Source organism: Heloderma suspectum, chromosome 3 (assembly GCF_057233095.1).
Source record: "Heloderma suspectum isolate Gila_16-S chromosome 3, 16-S_ref, whole genome shotgun sequence".
Taxonomy (NCBI): Eukaryota; Metazoa; Chordata; class Lepidosauria; order Squamata; family Helodermatidae; genus Heloderma; species Heloderma suspectum.
In genome coordinates, this window is record NC_139460.1 from 175144071 (window position 1) to 175160594 (window position 16524).

The 16524-nt window shown below is 46.7% G+C and overlaps 1 protein-coding gene across 3 annotated transcripts in view; it reads right to left on the bottom strand.

The window, feature by feature from the left end:
* Positions 1 to 9299: 9299 nt before the first annotated feature.
* Positions 9300 to 16524, bottom strand: part of TSC22D1 (TSC22 domain family member 1) — an 81549-nt gene continuing 74324 nt past the window's right edge. For all 3 annotated transcript variants that reach the window (XR_014789279.1, XM_084844953.1, XM_084844951.1), the window contains 2 exons: positions 12659 to 12710; positions 9300 to 10654 (listed from right to left, as the gene is read on the bottom strand). Coding sequence is in view for 2 of the 3 variants with exons in the window: in XM_084844953.1 (XP_084701079.1) it covers positions 10397 to 10654; positions 12659 to 12710 (310 nt within the window). In the remaining variant the exon portion in view is untranslated. The remainder of the gene's footprint in view (positions 10655 to 12658; positions 12711 to 16524) is intronic.

Genomic DNA, 16524 nt, shown 5'->3' on the forward strand with positions numbered 1-16524 from the left:
GAACACCCTCCGGGAACATCCCTTTTCAGCCGCTCCACACTCCTCTTGTGAGTGTGGAACACAGGGCTGTTCCACACTGCCTCCAAGGCAGCATGAAAGTGGAGGGGAGGTCAGTTCTCCGGGAACTGACCTTGGAGTGCAGGCTCCAAGGTCGGTTCCTGGAAAACCAGATATCCTATGGAATTTACAAGACTTACTGTGAAAGGCCACTTATTTGCTGGTCAAAGCAGGCTTTGAATTGGGGCAGGGTGAGTGGATCCAAAGGCATGTCTTTGTTTGTTTGTTTGTTTGTTTTTAAGGAAGACAGAGAGAGAACACAGGTGATTTTTTGTTAGATTTCCTCTGCAATCATGAGACCTAGGTGTGTTTTTTTTAAGGGTTGATTCTCAGGGTCCCAGCAAGACCTACTGGTGTACAAAGTACAACAATGAAGACCACATTGTGTTTGAGCTGCAGATTGTCCACCGTTGTTAGTTATTGTGCAAAATCTCATGCTTCCAGGTTTCTATTTTCTTATGCTAAATCACTATTTACCGTGGAGTGCTGAAGCTAAATTAACAGTTTGGTTTTGGGATTGTTGTTGTTTAAAGCAGCAGCTGAAGCCCTGAAAGTCACCATAGGAGTGGGAACAACATTCTAAGTTGTCAGTAAAGGTAGCTGGTTTGCTAGGCCAGACAAGATTCAGGCACATGATATGTGTATCTGCATAGCCTTAGGGGATATAAATGATCAGTGTGTGGTACTGCTTTATAAATCCATTTAGCTCATCTTAGTAATTACATCAATTGAAGGTAATTGATTTCATGACCCATTTTTAATCAGCCGACTGTTTGTTAATATATTCCAAAAGTGTATATATATTATCTGCTAGCTGTTTTACTTACAGCTGGTGTCAAGCTAATTAGGCAATAATACTCAGGCTCTCCCTTGCTCTATACATGTTATTGTGTATCAGTTTTATGTATCACTTTTGTGCCTCTGTTCATGAAATAGTCCTGTGGGACCTCAGTAATTTCTGTTTTACAGATGGGGACAAGCAGTATGGCATAGTATCTTGCCAAAGACTACCCTATGATCTCAACTGAACTGGGATTTGAATCTGGTTCTCTCTGAAGTTCAGCTCCAGCTCTCTTATCTATCACAATGATTTTGGATACATAAGAACAAGGGCAGGGAATTTATAGAGCCCTAAGATCTACACTTAGGACCATGGATCTACACACATGGCATGAATAGCTTCCATATCCCCACCACCACCTGCTTGATTTTATAACATCTTGCCTGATGAAGAGATCTGGAGATCTTGAAAGCGATCTTTTGGTTTGACTAATAAAGGTATACGTTAATATGGATTCTGGGCATTTACTTATGGTCATCATGGCTCCTTTGCTTAGTATATATAGCTGCAGATAATGAATCTAATTCATATCTCACTTCCTTGAGCACAGCAGACTCCAAACCACAAGCTGGGACATCTCATGCTTGTTCTTTGGTGTCTTTGTTCTAAACCGGCTATCTTCAGGCATGAAAACCTGCCAGCTCTGAAAATTGTGATCCATTGACTTTAAAATCATTATATATGATCACATGGGTCCCTGTTTCTATTTTTTCCCCCCCCTGATATCATTCCAAATATATCTCTTTAGAAGTTCTCCCAGATGCATGGAAGCTGCTTATCCAAGCAGTGTCTCTGCAGCTTGAAGAACATTTAAATGGTCAAATCACATCTGTTGGGCTGATTGCATAGGTCAGCCTTCTCCAATCTTGTGCTCTCCAGATATGCTGGACAGCAACCCCCAGCATTTCTAGCCAGCATGGCTGTCACCTTGGCCATGCTGGCTGGGCATGCTAGGAGTTGCTGTCCAACACATGCAGAGGGCACAAGGTTGGAGAAAGCTGCTTGAGGTCTTTCCCATGGAATTGGCTTGCAATTGGCTTGCACACCCGCCCACACACACACACCCATGCTGATTTCATAGGAAAGACAGTGCTGGTTCCTTTCCCATGGCAGCAGTGCTGCTATACCCTCCCTGTGGAGATCCATCATGCTCCCTCTCTGGGCTTTTTTTCACTCTAAGAGTGACACCACTGTGTCTGCCTGCTGTGGGCATTTGTTTTCAGTTGTTGGGGGCGCAGTCAGGATGAGATTTGACAGGCACGAAGGCAAGAATCACCTGCCGATTGCGTCTCCTGCCTCTGTATTTCTCAGTCAGCGGGAGAAGTGGGTAAAATGCTTCCCTGCAATGCAGGGAGACACATCTGATTCCCCAGCCCACCAAGCTCAGAAGCAACATCCTCTGTTGTTTCAGAGCACCCTATTAAGTTCAATGGGGCTTCCTCCCAAATAAGAGTGCCAAGGGTTGCAGACTTACAGGGTGATCTTATGTCTACTCAGAAGTAAGTCAGAGGTTTCCTAGGGGCTGTGAGAAAAGAGTACAGCAGAAGTTAAGCTACAAAAACAAGACACACACACACCGTGCTCCTTCGCACACATGCCAGGGAGGGAGGGAGGGAGAGAGGGAGGCACTCCCTCAGTTCAAACCACGTGGCTGCCGTGTAAAGAAGCACTTAATCCAGCAAAGAATCATAGAATCATAGAATAGTAGGGTTGGAAGGGGCCTACAAGGCCATCAAGAAACCGAAAGCAGGAAGCTCCAGAAAGGATGTGGGGTTTTGCGGGGGGTTTGCTTAATGTAGAGACACCCTTGGAGAAAGGGGTCTGTGTGTGTGTGCGCGTGCATGCGCGTGCTATTATTATTATTATTAATATGTCCTCTCCTGTGGACATTGTTTTGCACCAGCAGGAATCCCCAAATAATAGAAAATTATCTTCTTACTCTTCCTTCCCCACCGCTCTCTGATGCCTTCATGTTGGGGGCTTAGGGAGGTTTGGAGTCCTTGAGAGGGGATGGACTGAGCCTTATATTCTGAGCTTCTGGACAGAAATCAGTAGATAATATATATGAATGTGAAAAGGAATCAGTGAAGGAATCTTGGCTAATGTGGTATGTATGCTTGAATAGGGACTAGGTTTTTTGTTCATCCTATTTCAAATTAAAGTTTTGCCTACCTCATCCCCACACCCACAATGTGAAGGAAGGAGATCATACTACTGCCAGAGGGCTTACAAGAATATCTGCTTACTGCAGAATGTATCCTATCCCTCTATTGCTCTGTATCACCTGTCTCCCCTCAGTATAACACCACTAGCTAATTGTTAGCACCTACATACTGCTGTTTGCTGCTGGGGACATTCCTGAGTTTGAGGGACATACACAAGTGCCAAATTCTGGCTGCCACAGTGGAGGGGGCAGTTTTATTTTATTTTATTGTAAGGGCTGGTGGTGTCTCAACATTTATTGTAATTAATTAATTAATCAATCAATCAATCAATCAATCAATCACATCTCTATACCGCCTAGTCGCTGAAGCTCTCTGGGCAGTTCACAAAAATTAAAACCACAAAGTTCAGCATAAAAAAACAATATGAAATATAAAAGCTTAAAACTACAGTATAAAAATGCAACCAGAATAAAACCCAGCAGCAATGCAGATAGGAAAACACTGCTGATGGTTTCCTATCTGCATTGCTGCTGGGTTCTATTCTGGTTGCATTTTTATACTGTAGTTTTAAGCTTTTATATTTCATATTGTTTTAATGCTGTACTTTGTGGATTTAAATTTTGTTATAGGATGCAGATAAGAAGCCACTGCTGATGCTGGAGTGCTGGTGAAATGCACTTCTGCCAACATATTTTATTTATTTATTTATTATTAAATTTATTAATCGCCCATCTGGCTGGTCACCCAGCCACTCTTGGCATATCCCACCTTGCCAGGGGCTGGGCTGCTGCATCCAGCTCCCACGAAGTTTTCCGGTCATCTATTGCAGCCTCATGCGAAGAACTTTACAGCAGTCTAACGCTGAGGTTATAAAAGCATGTCTGGATCACTGGAATCTGAAAGAAGAGGCCACCATCAGGTGGAGTTAGTAGAAAGCACAATATAGGCATGCTGGCACAGCTAAGAGCTCTTAGAGGCTGCAGGTACACGATGCCAGGGATGTTACATGCCATCAGTGACCAGCCATTCGAAGCCTGGACCAGGCAGGGGAAGGCAGCCGGGACATCCAACAGAGGCAGGTGGACCAACTTACCACCTTCCTGGCCCTTCCTGGGACTGTGTAGCTGCCAGTAGCTGCCACACACACACACCAGCTTCAGCTGAAGAGGGAAAGAAAAAACTTCCCCGGGCTAATTACGGCTGATTTGAGCTGGCTGGGCCCAAACTCCCTGGGAAGACTCTTATCTGCCCAGCCCCAGGGAGGGAGCGCTTCGGGGGAGATGCAAGGGCAAGGGCCACCCCCCTAACACTGGGTTGACTGGCTCTTGTGGCTTCTCTGTGTGGGTGTTGTTTTGTGTTTTGTTTTGTGTCTGTTTTGCTTAAGATCCTGTTATGTGCCTGGGTGAGAGGATATATGGGTGACCAGCCAGATGGGCGATTAATAAATTTAATAATAAATAAATGTAAGATTTCTCTCAGAGCTCCAGTTTGCTGAACCAGCAGATCTAGTCCCTGCAAGCCACACAAGAGCTCTCACTATCTCTGTGTTTGGCTGTGATGCGCCAGAAGATGCAGGGTACAGATGCACAGCGAAATCCACATGCAGGAACACTGCAACACCATTGGAAAAACAATAGCAGCTTCTCCTACAGATATTGCTTCCTGCACTGCCTGGTTTAGATTTGACGTGAACTGACTGCTGCACAGCTTTTTGCTTGGATCCAGGATCTGCCTTCTGCTCACAGAAGGTACCTCTGCCCAATTTTCAGGGGCTCTGTGTGTGTGTGTGCGCGTGCGTGGGGGGGAAGGCTGCTTCTGCCAGCCCAGTTGCACATGTCTCAATTTAGATCTAACCCCCTGAATGGATGGGGCCCTCCCTCTCCCACACTGCTTTTGTGGTATGCAGAGGCAACCCAACCATGAGGCAAGGTGAGGTGGGATTTTGAATCCCATTAAAGGTGGCAGAGGGAGAATTAAACAAACCAGACCCCCAGGGCCCAATACACTGGGAAGAAGGTCTGTGTACGCCTGTTTTGAGAACTTCCTGATGGGTTGGGACCCCTGATAGTGTGTGTGCCGGGGCAGTGTCAGATAGACTTCCTGCATCAGGCATCAGAGGGCTTGCCTAGCCCTGGTTGTGTACTTTCAATGTGGGTGTATAAATTATGAAGCTGATTCAGCCACAGCGGACTTTAAGTGAAGTTGAATATCAGCCACACCCGGCAACGTACAGGAGTACAGCTCTGCCTGAATGCAGAGCATAGATCTATTTGTCCTCTTGGATTCTGTCAGTGAAGAATATTGCCTCTGGGAGTCCTATAGAATTGGGATCCTTTACCTTTCTCGTTTCTACACTTCGTGAAAACATGTTTCTGGCCTCTGTGCTTCATGGAAAGTATACAGTGCCTTTACCCAGACAGCAACGAACAATTTACTTTGGCATCCACCTGGGGAAAAATTATGTTGATACATAAAATTAAATGTCACAGGTAAGAAGTGGCAGCACTTGCGAGTGTTTTCTGCAGAGAGCACTGCTAGCGTTACCAATTAAAATAGAATGTGCAGCTATTCTGTCTTTTGCTCCAGTTGAATTTTTTGTTGAAAGAAAAAAAAAAAGACAGAAGTAGTGGTGGGTAAACACAGGTTGCATGTGCAGGACATTGTCTGGACCCCCACATAAATTTCAGTGAATGAGGCAGACAATAGCACAATAAAAGCCTCATCTGGAAGCATCCTTAGTTTCATGGATGGGTCACAGAGTGTGGCATATTATGAAGCTATTGGCTGCCTATAACAATAGCATAGGATGGTGATATTGCAACAATGAGTTCTGTGGCCATGGGGACATTGCTGGGAAGAAAAAAATAATGTACCACCTAAACAATAAGGACAGGAGTCTACCATTGGTCTTCATGCTTTAAAAAAACTATTTAGGAAACACAGATTAGGTAGGTCATTGAGCAAATCAATTATGTATAGAATGATATGCATATACTGAATACTATTTTAATGTATATAGATATTTAATGTATGCACTTAGTATAAAGATTCTTAAGACCTATAAAGGAAAACAGTATTGCACAATGGAATGCTCCTGTTCAGTGTTCCAGTCAGTCAGCCATGCACTTATCCAGGATACTCCATTCCATTCCCCCTCCCACCCCGTTTTCCATTTTTCCTAATGGTCAGCGAGCATTCCATGGCCACTGAGCATGCCCAGTCCTTACTGGGTTGTTTGGATGGGGCTCCCTTGGGGCTTTTTTCCACCTGATTTTTTGTACTTCTACAAACCATGGGGCTCTGCTGAGCCAGGTGTGTGGCACCACTTTGAATATATATGCATTGGCACTCACACCTAAACACTAGAAATAGAGGGAATGATGGGGGTGGGGAGGGCAGTATTATTTGTTCCTTGTATCTTCCCAAGTGCTTTTTTTTCTTTTGTTGTAAGGTGAGGAATTCTTTTAGTGTAAATATGAAAAGGCATAAACAACTTTTAAAAGCTGTCTTCCTCTCCTCATTACATAAAATCTAGCTACGCTGGACAGCAGTAATGACAGCACTCAGTGTCACAAAGTTAGAATGATTAGATATGCAGCAAGAGCAAATAAAACTTCTTCCCAAGACATATGATTAACTTATGGAATTCACTGTCACAAGATGCAGTGATGACCATGTGCTTAAGGGTGCAATCCTATTCATGTTTAGACAGAAAAAAATCCTACAGTTCCCAGCATGCTGCAGCAAGCCATACTGGCTGGGGCATGCTAGGAGTTGTAGGACATTTTTCTATCTAAACCTGAATAGGATTGCGGCCTGAAAGACTTAAAAAAAAAAAAAAAGGATTGGCCAAGTTTTGAGGATGGTTTATCAGCAGTTCTTAGTTCCCTCCTTGTACATATGAGGCGCTGGTGGCACACAGTAGAGGAATTCCTTTGTACCCTGGCTTGAGTTTCCAGAGGCATCTATCAGGCTGCTGTTGGAAACAGAATGCTGGACTTACATTTGGATACTTTCCTGCAGCAGCTCACACGAGGAGAAATCCTGAAAGAAAGGGAACAGGCAGGTGCTGTGCACAGTCTGTTCCATTTGTTATCTTATTGTTGCTTTGGGGTTTTATGATTGTAAACCATTCTGAGGGCATTTGTCAGCTGGGCAGTATATAAATCTAATCAATAATTTAAAAAAATACATGGCTGCTATTAACCCTACTGCTGCTGGACTGAGCAGCCCCTTTGGACAGAGATATAATCTCTGCAGATTCTGTTGTAGTTTGCAAGAATCCTTTACAATGACAGGGAAATGTAGTGGAATGAGTAGTCTTATTATTCTCCAGCCTACAGCACTTTTTCAAAAATACATGATGTAGTCATTGCTATGCATATAGGGAAGACTTACACCAGTCACAAAGCCACTACAGAGGAAATGAAAGTGTAGACTTTTGTTTTACAGCTGAAAACCTATTATCCTTCCACAACCTCAAACAACAAACTAATGTTGGGATCCACTCAAATTTCAAAAATGCATCTTAATGAAAGAACCATAAAAAGCAACTGACATGTGAGTCTTTGAGAAAAACAAGTTGCCAAATATCTGAACACTGGAGAGTTAAACACATTTTGAATAAAACGTATGCTGTATATTTAATCTCAAAAATATTTTTGAGTATCTCCTGGCTACATAAGGGTTACTTTGCCAATATCTAAACTGACTTTAAAAAATCCTTCGTTTTAATAGCTGCAGAAATATATAACAAATCTTGAAAGATTAATCAGCTATGAACAATAGAAACATTAGACAAAAGGTCTTGCAGTAAAGTTATGGTGTTAATGGTTCTGATCCTATGATTTCTGTGCAAACATAGATAGCCTTTGGACAGGGCATGCCATCTGTCATAAAGCATTTCCTCCAGCACTGGAGAAAATGCATATTAAACTCTTGGTTGCCCTCCATGCTCTTTGTCTGGAGTTGGATAACCTTAAAAATTTAAAACAGGGCAAATTCCAAAAGTACTGAAATGTTCGACTATGTTTTCTACCTAGATGGAAATGAAAGCACTTTAATTCCAGCTGACATCATTCTTCGTTGTTGCCTCCTTGCAACCTTTTTGGAGTTTCTTCCATTAGGAAGTGGTTTCAGAACCACTAATTCATTCACAATAGTAGCAACTATTACATGTGCTAGCATAGCCTTCCCCCATCTGCCCTCCAGATGTGGTGGACTACAACTCCCAGTATCCCCCAGCCAACAAGGCTGGGCTAGACATTTTGTGTCTTGACCAAAGAAATGGCCATTGCCATTTCTGTAAAGCTTATTTATGCAGTGTCCTGAAGGCTGACAGCATCTCGATTCACAGAAGGCAGGGAAGGAGAATGGGAAAAAAGATTTTAAGGGGGCAGAGGTGATACATTAAGTCCATAGTTTAGCTGCATTTCTCAGAGCTAGTGAAGTATATAGTGGCTAAGAGTTTTGAGCTACAAATCAGAGGGTCTCTAACTGGAATCTCACCTCTGCAACAAATTCCCTACATGGGCTCTGACAAGCTGCACTCTTAAGACTCCGTTCCCCATCTGCAATTTGGGGATATTACTGACCTACCTCACAAGGCTAGTGTAAGGATTACACCAAATGATGTATGCAAAGCACTGTGAACGCTTCGAAGCACTATAATTATAAATGCTAACCATTATTATGCCAGTTAGATAAAATCCAGTACTTAATACAGATGAATGATTCATTTAGAAAGGTGCAGCGGCACTTTCCACACTCTCACGGGCTACCAAGCACCAACAGGCCATTAGTCACATGAAACAGCACAGCTAGTTTGTTGCTAAGAAACAGTCGCTCTTTTCAGCTCTGCAGGATGTTGATCACTCACCACTTGGCTCAGGCTGCAGAGTGGAGGGCCGAAAACAAGAGTAAAAGGCAGACAATTTCCTTGTAGGAATGAGCAGCTTTTTATACGACTGTGCCAAAGCAGAGAGCAAGATTAGCAACACTCTGGCTCCTACCAAAACTCTTCTGGTCTGAATCAAAGTTTGCATTCGTTTTACTAAAACAATATTTGCTTTATGAAACAGCAAATATTTAAATTCTTCACTGTTAAAACACATTAACACCCCTCTCCACCCCCAGTAAAGCACTTTAAAATAGGTTTACAAAATCAAAGCATTTTATCAGACTAGATTCCACTCGAAAGCAGACGTGGAAAGTAACAACTCTCCTCAAACCACAGCTTCTAAATCAACATTTTATGCTTTATTGGAAGTTGAGAAGTGCAATAGTTAAATATACTGACATTTTACAATTTTCCTTCTCGCTCCTCAAGAACATGCACAGGAACATATGCATACTACTATACAGATCATATGCAAAAAAATTATGAGAAATCGCTTTTAAACTTTGCTCTTGAGGATTGATTCCCCCCTGCATGAAACTGAATTATAGTGAACAGAGTTTGACTTCAAAGTATTCAGTTCCAAGGCAATTTTCAGAACTTACATAAACAGCATCAACCAGCCAATTTCTGAAGAGCTGTGTAGATGCAAATCTTATTCATGTCAAAAATAAAATTAAAAAACCCTATCCAAACTTGTCCAGTTCATCCTTTTTAATTCACTCTGTACAACTTAATGAGTAGTTACAGTTCCTATTTTACAAAGTAATTACACTAAATACACAAATATACATTAAGCAAATAAACCTTCATTTTTATGATCCTATGTCACAGCAATGTGTCACCTACCTGCTCTCCTCCTAGAAATACTTTTGCACCCATTCTTGGCTACAGAAAACAATGAGTGCGTATCTGCATTTTAAGGTTGCAGGCATTGAAAGCCAACATTTACTTCCCTCCATATTTCCTAAGGTCCTTTTTCATCAGTCATTGCTTTGGCTTCTTGGTGGAATGCTGGAGAATGGGTCTTCATTCCCACCACCCCAGCCAATTTCTTCACATTTCCATGCTTAGTAGCACTTGCATTAATTGTGACACTATACGGGAGGATGATTTTAAGGAAAAAAAGCTTCAGCCACACAGATCCATGTGTCTTAGCAGCCACCTGCACAAGCTGCTCAAGTCCCCAGTGCATTTGTGCTAATTCCCTGAACGTTTGTGAGACCCTCCCCCCAACTGAAAAATATAAAAAAGAAACCTCAACCCCCTCGCTCCTTATGAATAGCTTAATACTGGAAAAGAAAACATTCTGTGACTATGTTCGCAGGGCACAGAAGAGTCTTCATGACTGGGTGGCAGCATGCAGTGACGGAGGGGGAACGCTGGGTTCCTGGCAGTCCTGCCTCCACAGAGTCCGGAGCACTTAGACACTACAAACTATGCTGAAGGTCCCGAGCCTTGTGGTGCTGGCTGGGAAGGCTGCTGGGTGGTCCCTTGTGGCTGGGAGGATGCAGGCGAAGGACTCGTCTGCAGCTGTGCTTGGAACTGAGCCAGCTGCTCTGGACTAGCCAGCGTTTTCAGAAGGTTGTTCTCCTGCTCCAGCTGGTTGTTCTTCTCGATAAGCTCTTTGATCTGCTCTTTGAGAACCTCTACTTCCTCTCTTACAGCATACATCAAATGGCTCTTGACCAGATCCTGAAAAGGAGAGAGGACGTCAGGGCTCCAGAAAGGGGCAGCACACGCAGGCAAAGCAGCAACGGCAAGCAGTCCTATAATGGCACATCAGAACACACCTCCACACCGCTTGTGATTCTGAGTTTTGTAGACATTCCACCAGCTGAATCCCAGGACCTGTATACACCATGTCCCCCTCCCCCAACCCTGAAGGTGAGCTCTTTTTTCCTTTTAAAAATATTCTTAATGACAGATAGTTTAGGCAAAGCATCCAGTATTGCAAGCCTTGCGGGATATAGTCAAGTCTAGTACTCAGAACTTCATGGTGCCAGCCCTGTTTAATGTATCCCTTTAGTTTATTGACATTCCCAAAATGTTTTTTCCAAAAGGAAGATCACAGTAGCGTCTTGTGTATGCACAAGCAGCATTAGCAGGGCCGAATCAGCAAGAGGAGTTAAGCATCCTTTCCTCCTGCTTTCTGAACTGCCTTGTAAGTGCCCCACCACCACATCCCCTGTTGCCTTGGCAAATGTGGGGTCAGGACCATAAACCTAGTTTGGGCCTTAGGCAAGAGGTGTAACATGGGAATGCCAAGCACTGCATTTGCCCCAAACAGATGGATCAGGGGCCCCTGTGCAACCGAGAGTGGGTTGAACACAACTGTTTCCTATGCAAAGAAAAGGGGTTCACCAGCATGGCAGGTTGTTTACACATACACGGTAAGTAGCAGGAATATAATCTGAGGCGGGCTAACAGACCTCTTAACATTTTAACGTTATATCACTTGTGTTCACTTTCCCCAACTGCATGGAAGAGAAGGGACAAGGACACGGAAAGATACAATTATATTGCTCACTGCCACATGAAAGAGCAATGGATACAAAAGAATCAAGGTTGGAATTGTGCCTCATTGCACTTCTGCTGGGAAAATGTAGGCAAGCCTCCCAGTCACACTTTTCACATCACTCAAAAGCTGGCATGACTTCTCAAGCGGCCTTATTTCTCCTTTTCCCAATGGCAACTGGCTGGGCAGGGCCCTCCGGCAGGCAGCGGCCGCCCTCTTCTTGTCCATGGGGTGGGGGAGGGAGAGGGAGGCCAGCCCAGCACCTCCTGGGAGATGTGCTCAGAAGGGATGCAGATTAGCCCCGCAAGCACTGTGCTTGCTCCCCCCACTGCCTGGCACAAGCGTTGCAGCATCAGTGGGTCCACTGTCCCCGCAACACTCCTCGCTGCCTGATCTCCTCTCCCCCCGCCCCCATCCGCAAGCCCTGCCTCCTTGGAGCACCGGCTGCAGCTAGTTTGTTCTTGGAGGGCAAGGTTGGTTGCCGCATTTCCCTCCCCACCAACCCTCGGTGACGTCAAGCCGGCCAGGGCAGGCCGCCTCCGAAGGACAGCCTCAGCCAATCAGCGGGCTGCGCTATTTATAGCCAGGAGTTATAGTTCGGAGTTTGCCTAGCAACAGAGGAGAGGGAGAGGGAGAAATGAGGATCCCGTGAGAACAGCCCCACGCAGTTCTCCAGCAACAAAAGCGCAAAGGCAAAGCGGAAACTAAGGCCAGGGGGGAAGGTGGGGGGAATAACTTGGGTTTTTTTGGGGGGGGCACAGGAAAAAGCAAATGCTCTTCATCAGAATCAAGCCCGATCCTCACTCCACCTACTTTTGGATTCCGGGGAGTGGGGGGAGGATGCCATCCCTAAATAATAATTAAGATTCCTCATCCTCTTTAAAAATGAGCTGAGGAGAAAAGAAAAGTGCATTTTTTTACTCCGCCTCCCTCTCCCCCGAACTGCAAGGAACAAATGCTATTTCGCTGCAGGAATTTAGAAAAGGACAGGAACCAAAGAGCCACCCTTGCGTTCCTGGGGGGGGGGGTAGGCGCGGGCGTGGGTCTTTACAGTCCTTGCCCTTGGTAAACCCCCACAGCTATCTGAAATAAAGCATCACCAGGAAAAAGCGCTCTAGCAGCAGCAGCAGCCCTTCCCTCGCCCTCCCAACCGCATTCCTGGGACGGGAAGGTGCACATACCATGGCTTGCTCGATTTTGTTGTCTATCGCTACGACGCTCGCACCGGAGGAGCTGCAAGACACAAACGAGGGAGGGGGACATACAGAGCACGTTAGCGGCCGCCGAGATGGGGAGTGTGGGAGGGGGCGCGCGGGCATCAGAGGCAGCTGCAACACACTCGAGCAGGAGAGCCCCCTCCCCCAATAAACCAGGGAGATGCAGCGGAATTACATAATGCGGGGCACCGCAGTGGTCCGTCGGCAGCGACAGAGCCCGGAGATGTCAAACCAGAGATCCCTCCCTGCCCACCCGACGGACAAAAGAAGGCCGCCTGCACTGCTGCAGGGATGCCTGCAGCACCGGGGGGGGGGGAGCGACCTACACCCCCCCCCCCAAATCCCAGCCAGAGCCTCGGATTATTTACCTACTGTCGAGCCTGAGGGCAGAGCTGTCGGTGCCCAACAGAGATGACAAGAAGGAAATGGAGAAGTGCCTGAGCTGGTAGACTCCTAGATCCATTGCCACCCGCCTCCTACACCATTGGGCAGTCATGCAACGGCGGAAAAGGGGGAGAAAACGACAGGCGACGAGATCCGCGGCCGGGCTGATGGAGCGCCGCAATGGTGCCAAAGAAAAAGAGAAACAGAGCGGCTGGCGGATCGGGGGATGGGCAGCGGGAGAAAAGGCGGAGGAACCCAGGGAGATGAAGATGCTGCTGCGCAAAATCGATCTCCTCCTCCGTGGCCACCGCTTCCTTGCCTGCTCCACCGACCGAAAACCTGGCGGGGGCTCCAGCCTCCTTGCATAATACATGCAAAAACGGCAGCGCCCATTGGTTGCCTGGCCACTCAGACACGCCCCCCGCCTGCTTGCCTCAGCAGCCCTGCTGGAATCATCAGAAGCCAGTTTGGGCAGGAGCCAACCGGGTGCGTAAAAACGTCAGAGCGAAAAGAGCAGGGATACTCGGCACCGCCGCCCCCCAAAAGGGGGCAGCACAAGCGCCCTGTTCACCACCCCAGCCCCAAGCGGAGCGCTTGCAGAACTATGCTTTGCTGCAGGTCACACGTGGCTGGGGCGGCAAAAAAACAAAACAAAAAGGCATGCCCGAACTTTTGGACGTTGAAAATGAAAACGGAAAAAAGGCTCGCTCGACGTGCCAGGAGGACGAATTGCACCACCTCCAGCCAGCCCGGCCGCTTATCAAGTAGCCTTCGCCACTCCAATTGCGCCACCTAACGGCACACAGGAGGCGAAGCTCTGGGGAAAATGAAAGTAATATTTCCAAGGGACACAGGCAGGTCCTCCTCAGCGAGGAATGTGGCCGCTACTGCTTTTGCAGCAGACCTTGGCGTTTTTATTTTGTCTCCTTTGCTCTATGCCGATGCACTGCTCTTGAGATACCAAAGTGGGTTTTCAGGGAACAGGAAAACAAGATGCTCTCCCAGGGACAGCAGAGTGAATAGCAACACTGAAAAAGCACCGCCTAACTACACACACAGTTGTCTGTGAAAAAGGCTGCTGTTTTTATTTCGAAGGAAAAGCAGCCAACCGGTGAAGAGAGGCGACCAGTAAATTCAAGCTCTCCTCCTTTCCTTTGCCCTGCAGCACAGGCTGGAAAAACAGCTGGGGAGGGGTCCCTAGCCAGAAAGCCCCCTGCACCCCCTCCTCTTCCTCCAAGTTCTGCTCCTGCTGGTGGTGGGGAGAGCAGGGGAAGTGTGCAAGTGGCTGTTCCTCCCTCCTCTCTGAGCACCACAGCAGGGAGGATCAGTGCCACAGCACTGCCTCTGCCCGCTCACTTGTCTTCTCTTCCTAGGCAGTGCAGCACACAGGGCTGGTCACTGAAGGAGAAGCCACCTTATTCTCTCACTCACACCTCTATTCCCCCTCCGACTGATTTGGTGGTGAAGACTGGGCTCACCTTGCTCAATTTCCTACCACCCTCAGTGAGCGAGGGCAAGTGAGCAGGCAAAGGTGGCAACTGCTCTTCTGAGGAGCAGCCACTTTTCACTCCCTTGCTCCTTCTGGATGGTCAAGCCCAATTCCTCCTGCTGCATCACCCAAAGGTGTGGGTGTGAATGCAGGCGGAGCATGGCAGAGAGCAAGAGTAGATGAGTGATCCGAGGAAGCAGCAACCATCCCTTGTCCACCCCTTCTCGAGAGGCTGTGAGGTGGCCACTGCTTTCTCACCCCTCTGGACACACTTCTGGAGGAGGGGGAGGGGCAAACCAGAAAAGGCAGCAATGGCTCCAGCCTTTTTGCTCACCCTGTCAGGGCAACACCACAGGAGGGTGGATGGTGCTGCTCAGAGAGAGCACTATCCACTTGGAGAGAGCTGCTTTGCTGCCTCTGCCTGCTCACTCGTGCGCTCTCTCTGGGCCACGCAGCCTACGGGCTTGGTCACGGAAGGAGCAGCCACCTTCTCCTTGACTGCTCCCCTGAATCCTTCCTCTGGGCAGCACAGTGGTGGGGATTCTGCCCCATGAACCAAATCTTCCCTGCAGTGCCAAAGAGTGAGAGTGAGAATGAGAGAGAGAGAGAGAGAGAGAGAGAGAGAGAGAGGCAGGCAGCAAAGAGCAGCCACTGTCTCCACATGATTGTTCAGCTTCTCTGTCTCCAAGAGGCAAGCATTGGGCAAGTGCTTGTCTGCTCACCTACCCTCTGCAACTCTCTACCAGCTTGGCTCACTCAACATCTCCCTTTGGGCAATGCAGAAGGGACTGGGCATAGCAGGGCCATCCAGAGGGAGCAAAATGTCGGTGGCCTCCTCACTTACCCTTGAGGTGGACGAGAGGGGGGGAGCGAGCAAAAGATGACTGCTCCTTGGAGGAACAGTTGCCACCTCTGCCTGCCCACTTGCCCTCTTTCACTGGATGGTGTGGAGGATTGGTCATATTTGACCCAATCCATACCACCACATCACTCAGAAGGAAAGCAAGGTGATTGAATGAGGTGGCTGCTCCTTCAGTGAGAGCCTGCTATATTTCTTAGCCTCCTTTCAGGAGTGTGGTCTTTCTAAGGTGGCTTCCAATACAGAAACAGTAAAATTCAGTATCAGATTATAAACACACTTTAAATTTAAACAATTTTAAAATGTCAATTAAAATTTAATTTCAAATATCTAATGCAGGAAATAACATAAAACCTCAAATAACATAAAGCCAGAGAAACAAGTTTTAAAGCACTCTTAGAAGTAGCCAGAGATGAAGACAGCCATGTATCTCTTGGAAGGGAATTCCAAGGGGGTAGGGGCCACCACTAAGAAGACCCCTTTCTCTAGTGCTCACCAAGCTTAGGACCTTAATTATCAGGTTTCACAAGATATCTTTACATACACTGGATAATTCCAACAAGGTAAACTCCTGCTAAAACCACTGTGACCCCAAGATCTGATTCCTTGGGCTAAGGCTGGGCAGAGGGTAGATCTCCAGATGTTTTGGACTTCAACTCCAATAAGCCCCTGGCAGCATGGCCAGTGGTCAGGAATGTTGGGAATGGAAGTCCAAAACATCTGACAACTGAAGTCCGAAAGATCTACCTTCTGCCCACCTCTGCCTTAGGCTACCACTACCAGGCATACCATCCACTCCTGGGAGGAGTGACCTTTTGCTGGAAATTACGTTGACATTTCCCAGACCTCTGACCACAAAGCCCTAGACCAGCCTTTGCCAACCTGGCGCCCTCCAGATGTGTTGGACTACAACTCCCAGAATCCTTGGCCATTAGCTATGCTGGCTGGGCTGATGGGAGTTGAAGACAAAACATCTGGAGGGTGCCAAGTAGAGGATGCCCCAGACAAAGAATGTTAAACATATGCAAGTTTTAGAAAGATATATGTCCACTGCCCAATTAAACAACAAAGCAGTTGGCTAGCCAAGCTTTTCACAAC